Raw genomic sequence first — 24,869 nt, forward strand, 5'->3', positions numbered from 1 at the left:
AATATTAAAACAAATCATACTTCTTTTATATTTATATTTCAAGTCTAGTTTTCATTTTAATTTTAATTTTTTTTCACATTTTATTTTAGTTTTTAGTTTAGTTTTAGTTAATGATAGAACTTTGAAGAGCTGTGAAAACGTATTTTCCCCTTCCTGATTTATTTTTCTTTCTTTTTTGCATATGTGTCATATTTGCCTGTTAAATCATCATGAATTAACGATGAATAACCACATTTTCTGAAAAGCTGAGTTCACTTTCACCAGCCAAGCCTATTTGCTTATTGAAAAAACTGAACTTTTTGGAACAAAATAAAGTCTTGAACAAGCAATCCATGCTGGAAACCCCTCCAGTGTGGTTGAATTAAAACAATTCAGCAAACAAGAGTGGGCCAAAATTTCTCCACAGCGATGTAAAATACTCGTTGCCAGTTATTGCAAATGTTTGACTATGTCACAGTCACATGTCAGAAGCAGAAATGACGTCACTCCTAAGTTGAGCGTGTTCTATTACTAAAGTCAGAAAAGCAAGAAAAAAGAGGATTTGGTTTTCTTCTTAGCAAGGTAGACCTATTTGTGCATCACAAGCAGTACACCACAATGCTTGGATTTGAAAACACAACTGCAGCACATTCATGAACAGAGCCTGGTCAGCAGACTGCATATGCCTTATTTAGTGAGTCACAAATACAATGGAAAAAAACAATGGCAATACAAATTTCAAGTTTTACATTTTAATGTTTATGCGCATTGCCATAATCTTGGATTGTGAATTCAAGGTTGGTGGGGGTGCTCCGACTTTCCAAACTGGAAATCCATCTTGAAGGGTCATTCCAATTGGAAATTGGAAATTCTGACTTCTAACTTTAACTGGAAGTGTTAGTCTTAGAGTGCCCAATTTAATTCTCAGTAATATTTATTTTCAAAGCTTTTGTTACTTTAATTATTATTATTATTATTATTATCATTATAAACTGTATTATTATAGATAATGTGTGTGAAATACTGATTAGTTAAGCTAGGAAGTAGTGGAGTAGCTATAAAGGAACAAAAATGCAAATAAAATACATATATCCCCCAAGTATAGTCCTTAATTTGAACAGCTTTGCAGATTTTACAGTAGAAAAATAACTTATAGCTCAGCATTGGTCATAACATTTACTTATAAAATATGTTCTTTGTTATAGATTTAACTACTAAACAGCATTTAAAGTAGTGAAATGACATTAAGTGCTTAAATACCAATTTATGGTACACATAATGACACAGCTACACAAGGAGCCATTCAGCTGCATGGATAATGTGTGTTTAGTCTTCTGTTGAATATACAGGGCTTGCATACTTGTTTACAGTGTTCAAAGTTCAACAGTTTCTTGTAACTGAGTATTTTTCAATAGTCTTATGCCCACTTTTACTTTCATTTTCAGGGAAGTTTATTTTTATCCAGGCCTTTGCAAAGTAACAGTCTTTTGTTTCGTTTACTCTGGAAGTTGTGCAACATGTTTTTCAGTAATTTCTTTAGATTTCAGTCCACATTTGACCCGTTTTGCCTTATCTGCACGACGGTGGGCTTTGCAGAAAATTAAAAAGCACATCACTTGATGTGAAAACACCTCCAAACTGTGTTTTGTAAATGGCAGATTTATGAGTTTGTTGTGTCACCAAGTACTTGGACAGATGCAGTGCTGGGAAGTATGAGTTTAAGGTTTTTCTGCTGAACATGAGAAAACTCACCAAGTAAGACACTGATATAATCATGACACATTTTGAATCATGAAACTAAATTCTGAATCTGTTCCCAGTCTCTGACCTTGTTTTGTGCAGTGGCGAGAGACCAAAACAAAGCAGGGCTGGAATCCAATAATAAGGTTGCTTTGATACAGTTTTATTAAAACAAACATCAAACACAACAGCAAACAACTACATGTAAGTTATATATTAAAGATGGCATGTTTTATATACAAAGTGGAAACAAATGACAACCAGGAGAACCCTTAAGATGAGGAAATAAACAGGAGAACAATAAATGCTGTAATTATGACAGGTGTACACCTCTGATGACAACAGTGGTAAATTGAAGCAGGGCTTCGGAAATGCTCCAGATGGTGATTTAAACAAAGGAGATGAAACAGAATTTGATAGGAACACCTGAAGGCTCAGATATCTCCTCTGTGGTTTCTCCTGCCACAAACATTAATTTCAACTACTTGTTTTTAAACAATTTAGAGAGAGTACCATGTTTCAGCAGCAGCAGGGACAAAGATGCAGGTGGTCTCACAGCCTGGTCAGCAGTGACCATTTGTTTATTTTTCTACACAAACATAACCATCTGTTGCTCAACTCATGGCATGCACGCTGCAGAGCTCAGCTCCTTTTTGTTTCCACTTTCCTGGAAAACAACTTAATGCAGACAAAAACTGCTACACCTATGTCATCCAGCTTCCGGCTACCTCCCTGGTAAGCCAGCCTTTGTTGTGACTCACTAAAGCAATACCAGAACAAAATAGGTCAGGGTACAAACAAGAACACTGTAGGGATGAAAAGCTTAAAATCACTCTCTGCCTCCGTCTTTTCTTCTCCTCCTCTCTAGATTCTCTTTCCAAAATATCCCAAGAAGTTTCCCCTGTGGGACTGCCTAATTTTAGGGCTTTTTAATGCAATGTGGTTTTTTAAATTGGGTCACTTTCTGTACATGTGTGCCACCTCCAGGTCATCAAGCACGGTAGTGATAGGAGGACACGAGTGGGACTTGATGCTGTTATGTTTGCTGAGAGCTTCGTCGAAGTCCAGCTGCTGGCTGTTGATACTGATCTCCATGCAGCCGTAGTAAAAGGCCGTCACAGGGGTGGTAGGCAAAGGGATGTCTTCTGAAGGAGAGAAACACAGTAACTGTTTGATGGGTTGTTATGACACCAAGTATCGTTGTTCATGTTACTTTCAATATGAATGGGTCCTTGTTTTGGTGCTTTTAATCTAGTGCAGTCATCTAGTTAAAGGTTTTCTGATTCCTTTCATTCTCAGCTCTGCTTAGTGCTAATCATGAAACATGAAAAACAATAAACACCTCCTGCTAAGCTTCAGCATGCCGTCACCATTGTCACTGTGACTATGGCAACATGTGGATATTAGCATTAGCAGCTCAAAGCACCACTGTTCACACAAGGCTCACAGATCCAGCAGGAAAGGCAACACATTCAAGAGGATAACCTGCATGAAAATCTCAAAACCCTTTATTCATTTTGATCACACATCAAATGCTTATGCTTAAATTCCTTCATAATTACTAACCAGGTATTCCACCAATGTATGTGCTGACAGGGTTTTGCATGGTGCTGTTGAGGAGTTCCAGCTCCTTCTGCAGGGCACTGGACTCCATGTAAGTCACACTGGAGGAGTCAGCTGAGATCAGGATTTCTGTGGGAGTCACGTTCAGCTGCACCATCAGCCGATCAGGGTAACACAGCATCACAGTGTCCAACGTGGCCACCGAGGCATCGTGCAGGAACACCTGCAAGTTCTGGAGAGCACATTGGTTTAAGGATGATAGACAGGTGCTTATTTTCAGCCAAAATGTGACCAAACTTACAGCAGCATCTTTTCCCTTTGGTAGAACAGCCACTGACAGGGGGACTGTGTTGTTGTAGACAACAGCAAAGAGGACACCTGTGCTGGTGGATGGACGAATGTTCATCTTTATATCCATTTTCCAGCTTCCAGAATCACCTGGTTACACACATGCATGCCAAGAAACATTTATTCCTTTTGTCAGGTTATAAATTTAGGATTCTCTACAAACTTTTAACAAAATAACTTCCCACAGGTCTGTTATATCATTCTCAAAATTACATGGTTGTAAACTCATAGAGGGTTCTGTTATAATGTGGAACACAGACACGACCAGCCTATACATGTCAGCAATGCAGCAACTTTGGCCTTTGACCATCAGTCATTCAGTCATGGATCTAAATATCCAACGGCTGTTAGTTATAATGTCCCCAGTGATTTGTTTCCAGCATCATCTCACAGATCAAAAGTCAGAGAGGTTCCCACTCACTCTAAAGGACACACCCTGGACTTGGTCTGCTGTTCTGGTCTTACTCCCTCGAATCTTTCTGCTACTGAAATCCCCATAACTGACCACTTCCTCCTTTCATTTAACCTCACTCTGTGCTGCTCTTCTACCAAGCCAACCCGTCTCATCTCGTTCCGCAACATCAAGAACATTGATATGGACATTCTCACTACCAGTTTGGACAATGTTCAGACTCCGGACTTCTATTCTACTCCTGATGATTTGTTGTTATATTATAATAATTGTCTACGCACTGTCCTTGATTCTCTGGCTCCTGTAAAAACCCACTCTGTTTCCTTCGCTCGCTCGCTCTGCTCCCTGGTTTACCTCTGACCTCCGAGCTCTGAAGGCCAAAGCTCGGCAGCTAGAGCGTAAATATAAGAAATCTGGTTTAACTGTTGATTCAGAAATCTATAAATACCACGTACTTCAGTATAAAGACTCCATTACCATGCCAAACAAAGCTTCTACTCTGGTATTATCAGTTCTTATGAGGGTAATGCAAGGACTCTGTTTTCAGTTTTCAACAAGCTAATTCAACCCCCCAACGCTTTACCACCGCACTTCTATTCCTCTGAAACATGCAACTCCTTGATGCTGTTCTGGACTACGAAAATCAATAACATCCACCAGCAACTCAGATCAAATGTTGTGTCTACGCCCTCTCCAGAACCTCTTCTCCTTTTTGAGCCGTTTTCCACTTTTCATCTTCCTGATTTATCTGATATTTCCGAGTTAATATGTAAATCAAAGCCTGCCACATGTCATCTTGACCCCATGCCCACGGGGCTTGTGAAATCCTGCCTCTCTTCTTTACTCCCACTCATTTCTGCCATCATTCACTCTTCTCTCACCACCGGTATCGTTCCCTCCTTATTGAAGACTGCTCTAGTCACTCCTATACTGAAAAAACCTTCTTTAGATCCTAACAACTTTAACAACCTCCGTCCGATTTCCAATCTACCCTTCATTTCTAAGATACTCGAAAAAGTGGTTGCAGCTCAACTTCATTTACACCTGGTTAATAATAACATCTACGAGAGATTTCAATCTGGTTTTTGCTCATGTCACAGTACCGAAACTGCTCTACTTAAAGTCACTAACGATCTTCTAATCGGAGCTGACTCTGGTCTTCTCACCATTCTCGTCCTTTTAGATCTGAGCTCAGCCTTTGACACCATTTCTCACTCTGTCCTTCTAAGCAGACTTTCCTCTCTCGGCATCTCTGACACACCCCTCGTCTGGTTTCAATCATATCTCCTCGACCGCTCCCAGTTTATTCAACTAAGATCATTCCGCTCTCGTCTATTCCCCGTCACCTCTAGTGTACCCCAAGGCTCAGTTTTAGGCCCTCTTCTCTTTATAATATACATCCTCCCTCTAGGTACCATCTTCCGCAAATTTGATCTTCAGTTTCACTGTTTTGCTGATGACACCCAGTTATATCTCTCTTGCAAACCTGATTCCTCCCTCCCACCTTCTTCCCTTACAGAATGTCTATCCGAGTTAAAATCCTGGTTTACCTCTAATTTTCTAAAGCTCAATGAGGATAAAACTGAGATCCTCCTTATTGGCACCAAATCCAACCTTTTGAAGGCAAACCATTTCTCACTCACCATCGATAACTCCACAGTTTTCCCTTCTCCTCAGGTTAAGAGCCTTGGTGTCATCCTAGACAGTTCACTTTCCTATAAATCTCACATCAATAATCTCACCCGTTCTGCCTACTTCCATCTACGTAACATTAACAGATTCCTTCCTTCTCTTTCCACCCAGTCTACGTCCATTCTTGTACACAGTCTTGTTATTGACTATTGCAATTCTCTTCTGCATGGTCTCCCCCAAAAATCCCTCCATAAGCTTCAACTGGTTCAGAACTCTGCTGCTCGCATTATCACCAGAACCCCCTCCTACCAGCACATCACCCCTGTTCTTCAGGAACTTCACTGGCTCCCTGTGAAATTCCGGATAATTTTCAAACTTCTTCTGCTCACCTTCAAGGCCATTCATAACCTCGCTCCTTCTCACCTTTCTGACCTGTTAACCACCACTTGTTCTGCCCGTTCACTTCGTTCTTCTTCTTCTATCCAGCTTACTGTACCTTCCTTCCGCCTCACCACCATGGGAAGCAGAGCTTTCAGCTGCTCTGCTCCCAGGCTGTGGAACTCTCTGCCCCCTGAAATAAGAAATATTGGTTCTCTCCCCCAGTTTAAATCCCAACTCAAAACTCATCTGTTCAAATCTGCATATTCACTGTGAATCCACTGTTTGTTCATTTTATCTTGTGCTTGTATTTTATTGTTCTTATTCTCCCATTGTTCTACTAAGTGTTTTATTCTATTGTAAAGTGTCCTTGGGTGACTTGAAAGGCGCTCATAAATAAAATTTATTATTATTATTAGGGCTGAACGATTATGGAAAATAATCTAATTGCGATTTTTTGCCCCAATATTGCGATTGCGATGCGATATGCGATTATTTTTTAAGGTATTTGTCTTCTGTATTATTAAACAAAGACAAGCAATACATCATATAGTATGGCCAATACTATATTACATTAATTTTAAACTGTTCTTTCCTGGAAGACAGACCTCTGTTATGATGACATGAGGTGATGCATGAATTGATGACTGACATTTTTATTTAACTTCTTCAATCACAACAGTATATTTGAACATACACAATAGTTTATTTTTAGCTTACAAACATCTGAGCATAAAGTGCTGACAAGGAACCCTGGTGTAAACATTAAAATGAAAGTCAGTACAATGTGCAGATTGCAGAAATATACATAAAAAAAATCAGTGGCTTTACCACACTCAGTTTTTCGACATCTGTGAACTACTAGACAGTCATTCAATTAAAAAATAATATTAAATAAATAAAACTAATAAATAAAAAATACACACATCTTACTGATCTCTGCAGTCAGTAACATTACACATAAAGTGCAAACATAATAGCAATTGTATAAACACACACACAAACACGCCTTTAAAGTTTAAAGGCGTGAAATTGGACGGTCTAGCCTTCTGAATCAGAAGGCTAGTTCTGATTAGCGTCACCGCTGTCTCGGTGGAGTTTAATAAACTCGGCCGTCTGCTTCTTGCTATCTAAAATATAACCAGACACTGGCGTAAATTCTCGACTGTCTCATACTTCTGTTTAATAAGTTTTCTGTTTGACGTTTAGTCAGCTGTGTGAAAACCAAGGAGGAACCCACCCGGGGGATTAATAAAGTTTTATTTCATCTAATCTAATAACTTTAATCTCAGCCAAACCGATTTACTCACGAACAAACAAAACACTGAAAAAAGCCCAACAATAACATTTTTAGGTTGTCTAAGTGACTTATATATTACGTTTAACCCGAGCAGCGAAACTCCGCGGTGATCTGAAAATGATGTGCCGGGAGTTGTGCCGCTCTCGGCCGCATCAGTAACCCTCGAGCTCCCGGCTAGCTGTCGAGCTGGTGGGTAGCAGACGCCTCTGAAAACGTCGAAGCACTTTTGCAAATATGGGATATCTTGATAAACCGAGCAGATATTTGATGTTTACACAACTACTTTCTCGCCTGAAAATATGTTAAAAGTTTATTTTGTGACCCAGAAAGATTAGTATGAGTAATTTTAAAACTTAGTAGCGGCCGCCATTGCTGGAAACTGGAGTTTGGCTGGGCCGCGCTATGAATTCTGGGATATGGTAGTAATTTGGACAGCCTTCGGCGCGTCGCTGTGACGTAATCGGTCTACAAATGCGGCCTCAGGAGGATGCAGCCCATGAATTGTATAATATAATCGCAGTATAATCGCAGCCTTTGCGGTTAGAAAATTGCACTTGATCATGTCGCGATATTATCGCAAATGCGATATATCGTTCAGCCCTAATTATTATTATTATTATTATTATTATTATTTAATGAACATGACTGTGAATTCAGTGTACTGCAGTGACCTCTGCAGTCACCTGATCTAACCAGGAAACCTCTGGGATATGGCAGAACAGAAGATTGGCAGCATTAACGTGCAGCTGAACAATCTGCAAAAATGATGTGTGATGAAATCAACATGGAGCAGTGTCTCAAATTAGTGGAACAGCTTGTGGGATCTATAACACCATCAAATGAAGCTGTTTTGAGAAGAAGGCCTTATCCAGTGTTAGTATGGCTTTCTAATGACGTGCTGGGTAAAAGTCTAAGATCTGGCCAATGTATATGGCCGTCACATGATTTTCACAAGCAGATCATTCAGTTCCGGAGCCCCTTGTTCCTTCTATATGTAGCAATGGGAGTTTCTGTATCAAATAAGCTTTTTTATAGTTCTGTATTGTCATGATCCAGCTCAAGATTAATCACGAAAAATGGTAGAGACACAACTTGAAGAAAAAATTAAGATGGATCTACTTTCAGTCACTCCTTTCTTCACAAGAAGTAACTCCACATGTTTGATTTGGCAGATATTCACACCAGATGTTGGGAAGGACCAACCTTAAAGGGATTTGTCTCTCCTCTCAGGATTTACCGAATTGTTAGCGAAATTAAGCAAAGACCATAATTAACTTAACGAGGCATGCTAATCAGTGTGTCAGCAGGTGTGTCGTGTTGTGTAGGGTAAACCTAAAGTAACCAGGCAGAAGTCAACCAAACAACATCAAGATAATAATAACAATAATTGTTATGATTCAGGGCCATGCATCAGGATTCATGAACTGTGTCTCATGTTATGTCCAGGTTACCTGTAGGCTGGGGACGTAACATGATAATGCAATGAACAGGTGACCTATCCAGGGTGGCCACACACTGGCATATGCTGGTAACGCAGCAAAAAAGGTTTGCTAGTCAAGCTCTTGGATATGGGAGGTCTGGGAGGTGCAGTACACCAGAGCAAGCAACGACATCGAAAAAATAGTTCCTTGTAATGCTACGTTATTTCGAGAACAGAAAGAGTAACCTCAGGTGCACTTTACCTCTCCAACATTGGTGCTCTCTGAGACACACAACAGACACACAGCATACTTTATGTTACTGTTGTGGGTATCACTGGGATGTACAGTATGTCTCTTTAGAATTCCTGCTGCTGATAAATGCAAATGAAAAAACTTCTAAAGGTATCTGGAAAAAGTCTGTTAGTCCAAAAGCCTGTTTTTTATTTTTTGTCTATTTCTTTAGGAACAGTTGGATGGATAAGGGTGGCTTTGGTGCTCGGGGTTTCCATGTGCACCTGGGGACAGTTTACTTTATCAAGCTGGTGTATCTAAGGAGTAGCATGGCAACTGTTTCCTGCCTGATCATTGTTTCAGCCTCTTTGGTAAAAAGCCCATTACGACAATGTTCTGATTAATATTTTGACATTATTAGTGATCTTCATCACTGCAGAGTCTCGTCTCTCAAGACTGCATAACTGTTTATGCACCAGGAGAACAGTGCCAGCCAGCATTCCTCTCTCCGGACCAACACGTCAATGTTCAACCTGTCTGCAGGATTACTTACCCGGATTATTGCTTACCAGCTGCCTACCCCTTTCCTCCTCGTCTCATCTGCCTCTCCTAAATTCCCAGCTGCCTACCTGCTGTACATCGCCCGCTTCTTCAGTAAAAAGTGTGATGAGTAAGCTCTCATTAACAGTACACAATGTTTACCCTTCACCAGCCTCTAACTGATGTTTTCCCTTTTCCATCAGATTCCTCAAACTGATCACATCCCTTTGAATCCGCTTTTAGCAGAAGATAACAGTATGCAGTTGTCAAGGGAGCCCCCCAGTGGACTGTTATCTTTAGACTTCTCCAGAGGGTTGATTTTAACAGACCACTCCAATCACATGAAAAAGATCTTATCGTAAGATGATAGTAAGGGCTAAAACATAAAACCTATGAAACTTCATAAAACCTATGAAGCGCCTTGAGGCCACTTTTGTTGTGATTTGGCGCTATATAAATAAAATTGAATTGAATTAAAAACTTTATAGTGAATTGAGGTCATCCTTGCCTTTGATGAGAAAAGTGGACCCAAAACATGCCAGCAAAATGTCTCTCACGGCTCATAAAAGATCACAGGTCTTCCTTTAATGCATCATATGATAAGTTTAGATCTATATCAGCTGTATCAGCAGGTCTTTGCACAAACCTAACAGGACTAGCTGTGTGGTATTTTACACTCACTATGTTCCTGTGTTAATTCAGAGTTCTCAACCCACTGCATTAATTCCCCTCTTAAAGACTTTAAACCAGGGAACTGCACAAAAACTAAATTTAAGAGCTGCTGCTGTAATGCCTTTAAGCTGTTGGTGTAGACCAAATGCAGACGCCAAATGTTCCCTGAGGGATTAATAAAGTGTAACATAACTTACTCACTGTAGTCTATGTTGAAGTGTGCTAGTCCCTCCCCGGTGAAGAAAGATCCTCGTTCTACATGCACGAAACAGTGTTTACTTGTCTTCTGCTGGATGACCTCCTTTACCCCAGACGCCCCCTGATTCATCAAGTTCCAACCCCGGATGCAGCCATCCAGCCTGGGGTTGATCTGATAAACAAACAGTGCAGTAGCGTGAACTTCTGCTCTTTAACACAATGTCTCAGCCAACAAATTTAAATTCACACAGGTTTAGTTAACACTAAAATCCCCTCCCTGCTGTATCTTGTCTCCTGGGAAGGTTAGTTATGTGTGAATGCCTTGGAATGAACAGCTTACAGGCTTGATGACATTGTCGGTGCGGTTAGGCAGGCCAGCGATGTAAACTTTGGTCTCCAGCTTGCCATTGACTGATGTGAAGAGACTCTCGGGGCTGTTAATGCTCATCACAGCTTCCCTGCTGATCTTCACACTGATGCTGCTCTCCAGCTCATCCACAGAGATCTGTGTGTCACACGTAACACTAAATCATAATACAGCACGTCACTGTTATCATGTACTTTGCACACTACATGTTACCACAGCGTAATAAACTTCTCATCATTTTAGTTCGTCAATTTAGTCTTAAGGATTTATGTTCACTATATGATAACAAAGTGACAGACTTTCTCACCACATGCCATTGTCCATCATTGATTGCTTTTCCTCCGCTGGTAACCTTAGATGTGTGCTGGTTTTTGAACTGGACTTCAATGCGACCGCCCCTGAGTCCCACCATGAACCACGAGCCTTCAGAAGACTCAGCATACAGAACAACTCCCTCTGGGTCAAAAGTACGCAAGTCAAACTCGGCTGCAAACCTACCAGGAGGAAGACAGGTAAATTTACACAGTAACTAGAATACGGCCCTTCTCATTAACCTGCAGGTAGTGATGAATAACATGTAAGACCCTAGCTGTGCCTTATTACTTGTTACCACTGCAAAAAAAAGTAAGGGCAGAATTGTGCACAATTTCCAGAATTACCTGTCTCTTTGAATTATGGCCATGTACCATGACCCCCTCCCCACAAAAAAAACATACCACCTAAATTTCACAAATGTTCTTTTCCAAGTTGTCTTCTTGGGCAGCAGTGTATTGTTTTAACCACTTTTAGATCCCTCCACTAAAGTCCAGGTAGGACCGCAAACCTTGTGCATCTGCAGTGCACAATGGATCTCAACAAAGTAGCAACCCTGTAACTTGATTTTCAGATGGTGTGCAGGGCTCGCAAAATTTCACAATGCCTGGTAGCCCTTCGGGCAGGAACTCTTCAGTTTTTGGTAGCCCAAAATAAATTTAAGTAGCCCGAATAAAAAAAAAGAGATTATTTTTAATGTATAATATTGTAAAGGAAACAAAACATCAATCAAAAAATTTGTTAAAACAAATTACAACTACTGTATAATAATTACAATAATCAACTAAAATATTTTGTTCTAATTGAACAGAACTTTCTGTGAACTTGTAAGAACTGTGTCTGTGTCAGATTCTGAATCTGAAAGAGAGGAGATCTCTGCACAAGCAATCTACCTTGCTACCCCGGTGTTCTGCAAGCCACATTTTTAGATCCATCCATTCTTGTAGAATTTTCTCTTTCTCTTCCTCATCTAGCAAAAAGGCAAAATGTGTGACAAGATAATACACCTCTTCAGCCCCATAATTTGCCAGCTCTTCTCTGGGGTAGGGAAGAGTGGAAGGGTCAAAAACCTTGAAACAAGAGAGAGGCTTTTGTCCATGTACTTGACTGTTTTGTCAATAATCTTCTGAATCGCTGCACCAAAGCTGTCTCTGCAATTAAACGTCACTCACCAATCAGTACTACCGCTCTTTATACACAGTTTGTGCGATCGCACTGAGTTCGTAACTGAGTTACAAGATTCTAAAAGTAATTCATTACTTGAAAAGTAACTATTGCGTTACTTTTAAAAAAAATGTTTATCCCTCTGGGGTCCAGGGTATAACTGGCCATTTTTAAACACTTTTGATTTTACCTCTACATTTCACCTTTGAAAACTATTTACTTGCCTTGTTTGGTATCATCCTTTTCAGCACAACCTCACATGGCTGAATTTACAGTTATGTTTTCATTTTGACATACTGTATTAACACAACTGATCTAAAATCAGACAAAAAACATAAAATCCGAGTAGAAGGAGTTATATTTTTTACTGTAACAACCACAAACATGTTTAATCTTATTTCATAACTTTAAATGCAAATTTAATTTTTGTCAATTTTAAAATCATATGCACCATTTACCTTTTACCCCCTTTTTTAATAACCATTTCAAACTATTTAAATAACAATCAGGTGTTCTGCATTCAATAAGATGCCACACAAATTATTTGTGCCACTCCAAACATTTCTGCCCACTATAAAGGAGAACATCACAGCCTGATACCTGCAGGTCTGACAGCAGGAGGTGTACCACTCCTCCTGTTTTCTACCTGGAGACAGCAGTCGCCTCATTGTTCTGACACACAACACAAAACTATCCACAACACTACACACTAACTACACAAGACAACACATGAACTACACACCCCAAACACGCTAAACGTCACGCTAAATCTCTCACATCTCAAAACTCGCTCTCTCGCTGCTGTCTTTCTCTCTCCCTCTCTCTCTCTCTCGCCGTCACTCCTAAAACTTCCCCCCTTCCTAAACAACCAAATGTCATGTTGCCATATCATATTTGATTGGTCGACATGGTGCATTTTTCCACCAACACAAAAGGGGTGTTTTTTGTTTTGTTTGTTTTTTTGGTCATAAGCAGAGAGTGCTTGCTAGCACTGTCCTTAGACAGTAAACGTGACGAAACCATTTAGGAAAAAACACAGCGTATATATTGCTTATCATGACTCTGGTTTTACGCACAATTTAAAAACTGGTATATATCACCTTGTTGGTTTGTCATCTTAAGTGTCATCTAACCACGACTACTTTATTCTTCCTCAGTCAAACACCAGCACTCATGCGATTGTTTTGCCCCCTAGCTCCAGGTGTTGCGGCAATCACTGCTAGAAAGCGATTGCCCCGTGCGGGAGCGTGCGCAGCTGCTTAAAGCTGTAGCATCCAGATTACTTATGTAGGCAGCTACTTCCGTGCAACTGATATAAGATGCAGTAAGCTGAACACAGCTTCAACCGTCTGTTTGTTGAAAAATAGTAACCGCATTTTCTTGTTAGTAACGCTAACGGCGTTGTAACGACAGAAATAGTAAGTAGTTAGATTACTCGTTACTAAAAAAAAGTAACGCTGTTACTTGTAACGCTGTTATTTCCATCACTGGCTATGAGACCCTGTTGATTCAGGGCTGAGACAACAGTGAAAACCTTTAGCATAAAAAAGTAACATCTTTGCACTACATGTATTGTGACTCTTGGTCCTCTACATTAATACGTGTGTGTGTTTCTGTGTGTGTGACAAACACCTACTTTGTGTTCTCCGGCAGGCGGAAGCGCAGGTAGATGACAGGAAGGCCTGCGAACTGCTCTCCCAAGTAAAGCATCTCAGGGTGTTTTTCCTCAAGCAGGTTGAGACACACGGGGATCCTCTTGCAGTTCTGCCTATCCTGTGCCAGATGCAAACCCTGGCGACCATCGCAGTAGCACAAATAGCTGCCCTGAGTGTTTATACAAACCCCCTTGCACACGTTCATCTCACACTCGTTCATGTCTGCAATGACAGGTTGGGAAGACTTTATTAGCAGTGACCCTTGATTCTGCGTCTGGGTGATAAATTTGAAAGCTTACCATCACATGTCCTGGAGGTGAAGTTATATTTATATCCCACAGGACATCTGCAGTCGTAAGTGCCTGGTATGTTGACACATTCAGCTTGCCTTCCACAGATGCTGCGGTATAGCAGGCATTCATTGACATCTGGAAGGTGTGATGGGAAAAGTGACGATGAGCAAACAGAGTGGTTGGAATCTGAACTTCAGAATAAGGAAGTAAAGTGTCATTTTTGCTACTCGGATGAAGTACAATTAATACACATAAAAGACAATCTGATTTCTTTTAATGTTTCAAATGAAAAACACACTTTAATGAATTGCCTTACTGTAGTGCAAGCAGAGATACAGACAGGTGAAAAAGAAGGATTTCGTAGGTCTCTGTGCAGTCGTTTAGTAGAAATAACTTGTAGTAATTGTTTTCTGTGTTTATCAGTTTCTCACATTGCTGTGAAGGAATTTGGACCATCTCTTCTTTACATCATTGCCTCAGTTCATTCAGGTTTGTGAGCTTTTCTCTTAAGGTCCCGCAGCAGCATTTAGTTAGGTTGAAGTCTGCACTTTGACTGGGCCATGGCAGCACCTTGAGTCTTTTTTTAAAAAAAAAAACATGCTGTTGTTGATTTGCTGCTCTGCTTGGGATCATTTCCCTGTTGCATGACCCAATTTGGACCAAACAGTCCCACATTTAACTCCAGATTACTTTGGTACACAGAGGAGTTCAGAGCAGACTTAACGTCTGCCAGGTGCCCAAATCATCTCCCCTCCACAACCGTGCTTGACAGATGGTGTGAGGTGTTTGTGCTGATATGCTGTGTTTGGTTTTCTCCAAACATGATAGATAGATAGCATAAAGAATAAAAATAGTATACAGTAAATTCTGGCCAATGATCACTCCAGCCTTGTGAATATTTTTTTTGATCCTGAAACAGAGTGCTCTCTGCCAATGCAAACTGAACACTCTCTGAGAGATAGTCAGCAATCCAGGAGACAGTGTCAAGGTCCCTGGGTCTTTGACACAGGTTCTGGGCTAGTTGCTGTTTTCTGGTTTTGTATTTCGATTATTTTGTATTTCAGTTTTTACATTAGTTGATAAGTTTATTAATCACCTTTTAGTTTTCCTATTCTGTCTTTCCAGTCGTGTCTCTGTTTCCTATCTTCTGTCTTTGTGTCAAATGTATATATCTTAGTCCTGGTCTCAGCATTAGTTATTTTCTGTTTTATTTTGATAATGTACATGGGATGAGAGAATATGCTAAATTTTGCTTCTCTTTTCTCATTATCCCTGATCAGCGTCATCTGTGCCACGTTTCCTCATTATCCTCAGTGTGTATATTTTGTCTAAGTCTCAATCCAGTTAGTTAGTTAGCTGTTTTTCTCTGTCAGGTTTCCAGCATCAAATAAGACTCTGATTTTTAGGAGGGGGGGGGGGTTCTGTTGAATAATGCACTTTGGATCATGCCTCCCTCATGTGACAGACAGTAGATGATGTGACACTCATCCTAAAAAGTGTCTGACTCAGGAGAGATGGTTAAATGGTATTAAAGAAACTGGAAATATCAAACAACATGATTCTCCCAATGCCAGTGGAAGTGAGCATGCTACAGCAGGTAAATAACAACATCCTCCATATGAGGCTGGTAAACAAACTGAAAAGGCTCAAACGCATATTTCACTTGAGAGCTAAGCCGGGCCAGAACCAGTTCTCCAGCATTTTCATAACATGTGACATCAAGGTACATGGTCTGATGTTGTTAAGCCCTGATGGAGCAGCTTTCATTGGTACTAGTACTACACATAGCGTCTTTCTTCCACGGCACTAGAACCTTTTGAAGAGGTGAAGAGATGCTGCAGGATGCCAGACAGCCAGACAGCACAGTGCATCAGGATCCTGGGATTGATGCCATCGGAGTCTGCAACCTCGCCTTGATGTAGCTGTTCCAGCAGTGGGGTCAGTTTCTCTGAGCGTTGCACGGTCTGAACTTGGGTTGAATTTGGTCACATTGTGCCAAACGTCTGCTTTTACAGAGTTTTCATAAAACTGCACAGAGTCCTTTGAAAACTTCCATTTTCACATAGCTGTATGCGCACAAAAGCTGCTTTCACAGACGTACTGGTTACTTTGGGAGGTTAACAATACACTTCCACATGCACACTTCCATTACATACTTATTTATTCTATATTTGCTACAACGACTATTGAGTATTAATGCAAATTAAAGACAGTCTGAAAATCTCATCATGGTTTCTCAGAAAGGGTAGACAGTGACCCCTGTGACACTATTTTACAGGAATATAAACATTTTCTAAACAAAAACGTAGACTGTGCTCAAGTATGGGAAATCTTATCACAGTGGTGATAAGATTTCTCTCTGGGGAGCTCAAAGATTCTTTTGGCATCTCCGGAAAAATGGAATCCAAAAATTATCAAAAATTTAATGCTTATAAGTAAATAATTTCTAGTTATCGTAACTGGCAGATTGATTTTAATAAAATATCTTGAATCCCTAAATAATAGGTTATAATAACTGATTTCTACTGACAGGCTGTGTTATCTAACAGTCCATCAAAAAATAAATAAATAAAGAGGGCAAATTTATCAGTCTGACTCAGTACATGTTTGTGAAGACTTTGAACTCAACATGCAGTGGTCAGCCTGAAAGACTAACAGTGACTAGATTGCCCACACACACCAAAACAAGATGCAGAGAAATCAGGCAACGATAAGCACGGACAGTTTAAGCATGTTTTTACAGCTCTGAGCTACGAGCCTGCTGGTGTGTTTACAACAATCAGGATGAACCATCTTTTCAGATGTTAAAAGCTTTCCCCTTCCTCTTACATAAGGAGTCACCTCAGGTCAGCTTTGCAAAAAACAAGTGGTGTGGCCCCAGAGGGTAACAGCTGGAGGAGCTGATCTTTTTTTTAAATTTGTTTTGCAATGCATCCATATGAATAAATAAAAAAGAAAGTAATTAGAATTATATCCTGTATGCTCAGCTGCCATGTAAAACTCTGCTGGTGACGTGTCTCCAACAGAGGGACCGTAAAAAACAGAGCTGGCACACACGTGACACAAACAAGTGTATATAAGGAAAATCAGTTAAGCCTAATTATTATTAAAATGACCATCCAGTAGAGTCTTACCCATGCAGTTGATGTTGTCGGTGAGTATGTAGCCTTCTTCACACATGCAATGGAAGCTACCTGGGATATTCTGACATATTTGATTACATCCGGCATGAAGTTCAGGATCTGAACACTCATCGACGTCTGCCCAATCGATACGCCGCACAAAAATAACAGCAGCAGGTTCCATAGATTAGGAATGAATGATTGCTGGATGTATTTTGGTAAAAAATGATGAAAAATGTTTAAAATGCCAAAAGACTAAATGAGAACTCACCTTCCTCACAGCGCAGCCCCTTCCAGCCCTGCTTGCACACACATGTGAAGGCAGCCATGCCGTCCTCGCAGCGCTCTGAACCCTCCTTGTAGCATGGAAACGGCGTGCACTGATTACTGATCTCTGGTTTTGGAAACACAGCATTTGACAGCTACAGAGAAGTGTAACAGGCATATAAAAAGCTTAGTTTGAGGTTTAAGCTCACCTTTCACACAGGCACGTAGGTTAGAGGGGATGCCGGCATCTGAGTGCTGGCTATTTATGCCGACACGGTGTGAACCCAGACACGCTGCAGAAAAAAATGAGCGTTTATTTGAGACAAACAGTTCAAAATAGACAAAAATATTAAGAAATGTGATTCATTTAGCAGACTTACCAACATATTTAGGGTAAAAGTATTCCTGCAAAAAAGAAAAAAAGGAAAAAAAAGGCTGTTGATAGTTTGGTATTTACTGATAAGGACAGAAAGGAGAAAATGCAGCTGCATCTTTAGCTTTTACTATTTTACAGCAAGAGCCCAAACAGATGAGACGGAGACATTTAGAGACAAAATCAGAGCAAGAGATAAGGCTGAGATGGTTTGGACATCTGCAGCGAAGGTATGGTGGATATTTTGGCAAAAAAAAATAATGACTAGGGAGCTGCAGGACAGGATTAAAAACACAGAGAGGATTTATGGATGCAGTGAAGGAGGGTTGATGTGACAGGGGAGGATGCTAGGGATAGGGTGAGATAGAGGTACATGATCCTCTGTGGTGCCCCCTAAAAGGAGCTGAAGATGAAGAAGCAGTAAATACTTGCAGTACAGATCTTTTTTTCCCTACTATAACTGAGCTTTTTCTTTCTATTTTGTACAGTATTTTATTCTATTTTGTTGGTACTTTATTCTATTGTATATAGTATCTCGTTCTTGCTGTATAGTATGTTATTCTATTTAATCTTCTCCTATTCTATTGAGTTTTTCTTAACTTTTACTGCTCTTAAACTTGTACTTTCTGTCGTGACCAAAAAAATTCCCACGTGTGGGACTAATAAAGGTTTATCTTATCTCTTATCTTAAACGACTTGGAGCTCCCTAACCACCGATTACACACCCTCGTTACTGTGTTACTAATCACGTTCATTAAAGCTCTGTGCCTTCATAATGTCATTAGTAACACATGCTGGATAACAGCCAAAAATCCAATCCACTGTTATAATTTTTGCTGCTTATTTCATCTTCTTCTTCACTGCCATCTAGTCACTTCAGTTTGACCTGGCTTTCCCTGTCAGCTCTCACCGTCTCCGGTTGGTTCTCAAAGATCTCCCTGGCCTCCTCCTTGTTGCACAGCTCCTCGATGCACTCCCTTTCCAGGTTGCCCTTCTTGCTCTCCTCAAACATTGAGTTGGCCCTCCTGTGCCTGCTCAGGAACTGCGAGGCTGTGCTCTGGCTCAAGACTATGGGAGACACAAACACTTATGTGTACAGCGCATGCATGTAGCACATCTTTTAACTGTGAGCTCTGTTTTGAGTCCAACAAACCTATTGCTGGTTAATATAAACACCTGTAACAACATTACAATAAAAAGAAATGACTGATGCCCGTAGGAATTAAAGCCTCCTCTGTCATGACAGCTCTCCCGAGGCTTCTGCCTAAATGGCAGAGGGCAGCTTAATTTCATTTAGATGAATTGGCCCGAAAAGAGGTAGGGAGTGTTATTGCGAAACCGCCATTTCTCAGAAATGACCCCTAGTTGCTGTAACAAGCACTTCACGTTGTTTTCCAAGCATTGTTTCATGGTGAACAACGGAGCCATGTGACCCTCACATATGCTAAAAGTGATTACAAAAATATTGAAGTCCTGAAACGGTTCCCAGCTGGTCTCATCCAGTCTGTGAACTGCTCTCTTCAAACTGGGACATTCTGACTAAACACTACAATCCAGCTCAACACGTAAAACCGCAAAACCTCAAGCGTACTTACACCGATAAGCATCGACCAGCGTCACCAGTAACACGAGACAAGCCAGGGGTTCCCCAAGAGCCCTCTTCTTTCTCCACATAGTCGAGCCGTTCCTCCTGCTAGGCCACGGTTTGGATGCGAGTAGAGACTGGCTGAGCGGCAGGTCCGTTAGGGAAAAAACTTTATTCTTCCCGAAAGTGTTTTTCGTCGGGTGAGATGGGGGGGAGCACAGGCAGCTGCCAGCAGAGCGGGACACGGAGGGGTTATGTGTGTGTGTGTGTGTGTGTGTGTGTGTGTGTGTGTGTGTGTGTGTGTGTGTGTGTGTGTGTGTGTGTGTGGAGCGTGAGGAGAGGGGAGGCAGCTAGGGAACGCTGCACGCACGCTCACGCGCTCTGTGCCGTTATTTTTTCCCCCGAGCGTGCGCGTGCGGCTCGGCTCAGGCTGAACTCATGCAGAAAATAGGTTTACTAAAGGAGGCCCGGGACACACTGTGTAGGTAAATAACCACAAAACTCTGTGCTGAACAGGCTGCTCTAGTATCAGGAATAGTTATAATACTTTTAATTATTCTTAAAGTCCAAATTATCATTAATACCCCCCCCCCCACCGCGCGCACACACACACACACACAAATGTCACGCCAAAAAAGACGAGAAAAAAATGGCGCAAATGTCTCGCCGTTGCTAAGCATCCAAGAAAAGATGGCACTGCTAAACTACTATAAATGTTTTTTTACTTATTATTATATTATTTCACTAGATTATGATAGATTATAATTTTGTAGATTATAATATGTAGTAGATTTTTTTTTAAAAAGCTGTATATTAGGTTTCACATTGCCACTTACCTCACTTTATAATTTCACGTGTAACATTTAAATTATCTGTTATGGCATCAGGTGAAAGATTCCTACTTCGTGTTTAAGGTGGGCCTTTTTTGGAGTGTAATGTGCTCTGAGTGCTAATAATGATAGCAATAACGTCTTTATCAGTGAGATGCTACAAGATTGGCATACTTAGGCAGGGCAATTCTAACAAAACAATATAAATCTGCTAATGTGAGTTTGTACAGTAGACTTTACTGATAAGTAATAAATGACACAGACACCAGATTTGCATTAATAATTGTTTCATTTGGTTACTCGGGGGAAAACACATCACATTTTCACCATTCATTCAATTGTTTTATGTACACAAATAACAGGCTTATTTTAATACTTTTAAAATATTTGTACAAAATACACTGTTCTCCCTTTTATAATATGTGTTTATCTGAAGAGGCATCTGACTGCAAAACATCAGCAGATGTGCATTGTTAATTTGTGATCACTTGACAGGCTTATCGAGGGCTTGTTAATATTATTGCATGCTGAAACACCGTTATTGCATAATTCATTCCTTTTATGGGTATCGGGGTTGGAGGAGTCATACCCACACCAACTTCGCTGGGAATTCTGGGAAGGTTTGAATGAAAGTTATAATAAATATGAGTTTCATAAACCTGAGGAGAGTTAGTAACCTGTAGGGGGAGGAAAACCTGAAAGAGATTAAACCCAGGCTGCTCTCTTAATATTTTTTTACTGTTCATAAGACATCTGGGGAGAATAGATTGGCAAAATCTTCTTGAAAAGAAACAGTGATTGTATATGAGAGGAAAGAGGGGATACGCTACGTCAGGCCAAGAGTGAAGTAACAGTGTCTTCAGTATAATTACAGGCAGTGATCTGCCTTTCCTGACCTGTAACACTGTTTGATCAATTGGCAACACAACCCATCATGTCAGTCACATGTGTCCACACTGACAAAAACAAGCACTCACCCACATAACAGACACACACACACCTCATCCAGCTCAGATACACAGCAAAATTTCCGTATGACAAGATAGAAAACAGAGTCAAATTGTTGAGTCAAATTGTTGTCCTTATTTGACCCACCCAAAAAACAAAAACATATAATTGGATTAGTTGCTCAGCTGTTTTACAAACAGTACAGTTATTTATTTTTTTAATATATTTATATATATATTTCAAAAATGAACTTTAGAAAAGTGATAACTGGCACTGTTTGGGATCCTGTGACCATGGGGGCGAACACCCGCGAGGCTACATAAGCACATACTTGGATTCGGAAAATACAAAAGTCGTGGTTTGTAGTCGCTTGCAGAGGCTGCTGTCTACACTTCACATGCACTGTCGGAGTGAAAGACAAAAAATGCGTCCGCCTTTGCGAAAGCGTGGGACAACACAACACAGCTGGCTAGCAACAATAAATCCTGTACCTTCAATAGATGGTGAGGCGCTTCACAGCAGGTAGCTTTTCAGTGGAATGCATATAAATAAGAGTTCAAACGACAAGGTATGGAGGGAGTGGGAGGCTAACTCACAGAAACAAAAGAACCACATTATTATTAGGTAACCAGCGGGGCAACACAATCAGTCACACTCTATCCATTTCACAATTACAAACTAAGACAGGTTAAAATGTTAGTTTGTGTAATAATTAGAAGTGTATCTGAAAATAAAACATCCCTGTTAATGATCTCATTTGTGATAGCTGAAGGGGGTAGACTGGCTTTTACTTATTTTCCTGCTTACACAGGAGTGAAACAGGCCTCTGAGTTAATGTCAAGCTGTGGGGCCTTAGCCCAGCGCTGTGTGTCGGGGAAAAGTGTCTTTCCATTTCATCATTAAAGCTGCTTTTCTGACATTAATTATATTTATCCACCATAAATGGACAGTGAGTGATGAAAATTGTGTCTTATGACACAAAACAGTTGCTCTGCTGTAGTTATTAAAGCCAGTTTTGTACTGGACTACACTGTACTCAGCGTTCTCTAATATTCTGTCTCCCTTTCTGTTTGTATCAGTATAACATACAGTAGTCCACTACACTGTACAGCTGTACCTGTAAAAGGACTTGTTCTGTCACGTGCACATTTTCTGCATCTAAAGAAACTGGTTTTGAATGATGTAATTTAAAGCATAACCTGTGCGGGCAAGGGGAGGGGGAAATGCCAACCTGGGTACTGGTTACATGACGACCAAATGACAGACCAAAGCTTTAAAAACAAAACGTGGAAAACTCTTTTAAAAGGGTTTAAAATGTGGGCTAAAACTGTGTGTGGAGAGATTTTCGGTAGCTTAAATGAAGTCACTTGGACTGTGAATGGGCCCGACGATCCCTTTGTTTGTTTTTTTGTGGCTCTCCCTGAACTTGTATCCCGAAGACGCTGGGGGGAGAAGCTTGAAAGTGAAAGGTACACAGGTATAACATCACCCGCAGAGGGGATAAGCTGCAGTCATTCCTTCTCGTCTGGGGCTTCGTCCATCAGACGGCATATGAAAGGTAACAATTTCAACAACATTTAAAATAACCGCACACAAATCAAAGAGGTAAAAGTCGCTTTCTGAAAACTGTGCTGTGAGGCTTGTTCGTCCGAAGATTTGGAGGCGATTAAAGTGCGTGCTGGTCACTGTCAGAACTGTCCAGTGAAAACCTTTGTTCTCTCGTCACGTCATGTAAAGGAGACGGTTACCTCTTCACTCATATCCCTCCTTTCCTCCACAAGTGCTCCTCTTTTTTCTCCTCTCTCTCTTCTAAAAGTGAGGTCTGTTTGTCCGAATGTGGAGCGATGCACTTTGAGAAACTGCAGGTAGGTCCATATACGCGGCTCTTGGAGTTTGGCAACGAGTCGTAAAGTTGTCATTTTCTCAAAACACGATCAGATCGGGGTGAAAGGTTGCTTTGCTTCCACAAGCGTCTTAAGGAAGTTATTTTAGACAAGGGAAATGCTTCAAAACTCAATACCAGACACAGAGCTCAGTTTCAGTGGATTTTTCTGCAGTAGAGAAAAATATGCTGGTTTTGTCCATCACAGAAACCGGATCCAGGGCTGTGGCTAGATGGAGTAGGTGGAGCTCTCAGACTGCTGGCGGATGTAGCACTGGAAACTCTTGTCTCCAATCGGATGCTCTCTGAGGACAAAGAAAAGGGAAAAAAAATGTGACTGCAGTGTTCTGAACTAGCGCCTCCACTTTGTTAAAGATACAATAAATGCATTCATCTATAACTTAACCTCCTAATACAACACAAGCAGTGCACGTACTGGCTGCCTATCTTTGTCTTCTTGAACTTGTCGCGTTTGTACTTGGTGTGCTGCTGTTCCAGCGTCTGCACGGCTGAAATGATCTGCTTCAGGGTTTTGTAGGTCTCCTGGGGGTCGTCTATGACGAAGGTGGAGTACTCCTCCTGCTCGGGGCCGTCATATACCGACTTACTGCCGCAGGCCTCTGCAGCGGGAAACGGAATGAGAGACGGAAATGTGAAAAAACACAAATGTGGGAAGTTTGAAAAAAAAAAAAAAACATGCGCTTGGCATTTAACCTTGCATCTTGATCAGTTTGGTCATGTATGTGCTGAACAGAGAGTAAATCCTCTCGGTCTCTCTGTCACCATCTACATCCAGCTGGATGTTTGCCGGGAGGCCGCTGAAAAAAACGAAGCGCGCATGGAATGAGAGAGAGCGGAAACAAAGCACAGGAATGTGAAGCTGCGCAGATGTTAGCAACTTTATGTACCCGGTGCAGGGCGTACACCCGGGAGCCGTGTCTGCTGAGAGCTTGCAGCACAGCCAGTGGCCGTTGAGGTAGGCTGAGGGGTGGTAGGTGCTCAGGCGTTTGCGGTTGCACTGGCTGACTTTGGTCAGGATGTCGATCCAGTCGCGCGCCTCTACGCAGTTATTGGCCTGGATGTAGAGCGCCCGCTCTGGCTGAATGACCTGGAACATCTGAAGGAGGAGTGTGGGAAGAAAAGAGTGCAAGTTAGGTAAGAAAGTAAACACTTGTAGGAGAGATTTGGGCCCAAATGCTCAAACCCTCAAATATTTCACAAGGGCTCACAGGGGGTTCCTTACATTTTTCATTTTGAAAGACTCCTCCTCCAGCCGCTCTACAGCCAGAATGTTCTCTATGGGAATGCTGCAAAGAGCTCCCTCACCTGGTGGGAACAGGAACAACATCAGACATGGAACTGTTGAGGTAATAACAAACTGGATTGTTATGACTGTCATTGAGATGCGTAGTATGGTGTAAATACACATTTTATTTGACCTGTTCCGTCCAGCTTCTTTTCTTGTTAGGCTTTCTGCTTTGTGGCAAATTGTCGTGATAAGGAGTTGTAGTATTTTCATATGGACTTTTTTTTTTAAAGAAAAAAATTTGTTTTACTCATATCGTAAGTTTTTAATCTAACAGTTAAAAGAGACAATTGGCTACCATTTCTAAGATGTTTAATTTGTTACACTTTACACCCATGCAGATTGTTGAGA

The 24,869-nt window shown here is 40.9% G+C and overlaps 2 protein-coding genes across 5 annotated transcripts in view; both read right to left on the reverse strand.

Moving 5' to 3' along the window:
• Positions 1 to 1,899: 1,899 nt before the first annotated feature.
• Positions 1,900 to 19,937, reverse strand: pros1 (protein S). The gene is made up of 14 exons (XM_026165544.1): positions 19,563 to 19,937; positions 18,878 to 19,035; positions 17,975 to 17,999; positions 17,804 to 17,887; positions 17,599 to 17,721; positions 17,340 to 17,465; positions 14,212 to 14,340; positions 13,894 to 14,134; positions 11,089 to 11,275; positions 10,755 to 10,919; positions 10,418 to 10,586; positions 3,584 to 3,720; positions 3,286 to 3,514; positions 1,900 to 2,864 (listed from the first exon to the last, which is right to left on the reverse strand). Exons 1-14 carry the CDS (start codon positions 19,639 to 19,641, stop codon positions 2,677 to 2,679), a joined length of 2,040 nt encoding a protein of 679 aa, XP_026021329.1. The 5' UTR covers positions 19,642 to 19,937; the 3' UTR covers positions 1,900 to 2,676.
• A 715-nt stretch (positions 19,938 to 20,652) lies between these two features.
• Positions 20,653 to 24,869, reverse strand: part of rasa3 (RAS p21 protein activator 3) — a 40,368-nt gene continuing 36,151 nt past the window's right edge. For 2 of the 4 annotated variants that reach the window (XM_026165555.1, XM_026165569.1), the window contains 5 exons: positions 24,456 to 24,571; positions 24,121 to 24,329; positions 23,927 to 24,030; positions 23,649 to 23,832; positions 20,653 to 23,517 (listed from right to left, as the gene is read on the reverse strand). In XM_026165555.1, the coding sequence (XP_026021340.1) occupies positions 23,442 to 23,517; positions 23,649 to 23,832; positions 23,927 to 24,030; positions 24,121 to 24,329; positions 24,456 to 24,571 (689 nt within the window). In that variant the 3' untranslated portion in view covers positions 20,653 to 23,441. The remainder of the gene's footprint in view (positions 23,518 to 23,648; positions 23,833 to 23,926; positions 24,031 to 24,120; positions 24,330 to 24,455; positions 24,572 to 24,869) is intronic. The other 2 variants (XM_026165577.1, XM_026165561.1) reach the window with 1 other exon arrangement.

This window comes from Astatotilapia calliptera, chromosome 1, assembly GCF_900246225.1.
Source record: "Astatotilapia calliptera chromosome 1, fAstCal1.2, whole genome shotgun sequence".
NCBI classification, from domain to species: domain Eukaryota; kingdom Metazoa; phylum Chordata; class Actinopteri; order Cichliformes; family Cichlidae; genus Astatotilapia; species Astatotilapia calliptera.

Coding starts and splice junctions, on each gene's coding strand:
- pros1 (XM_026165544.1), bottom strand. CDS start 19,641: ATGTGGAGAAAGAAGAGGGCTCTTGGGGAACCCCTGGCTTGTCTCGTG. Junction 17,466..17,598: donor GGGGCTGCGCTGTGAGGAAG/GTGAGTTCTCAT, acceptor TCGATTGGGCAG/ACGTCGATGAGTGTTCAGAT. Junction 14,341..17,339: donor CGACAACATCAACTGCATGG/GTAAGACTCTAC, acceptor CACACCTTCCAG/ATGTCAATGAATGCCTGCTA.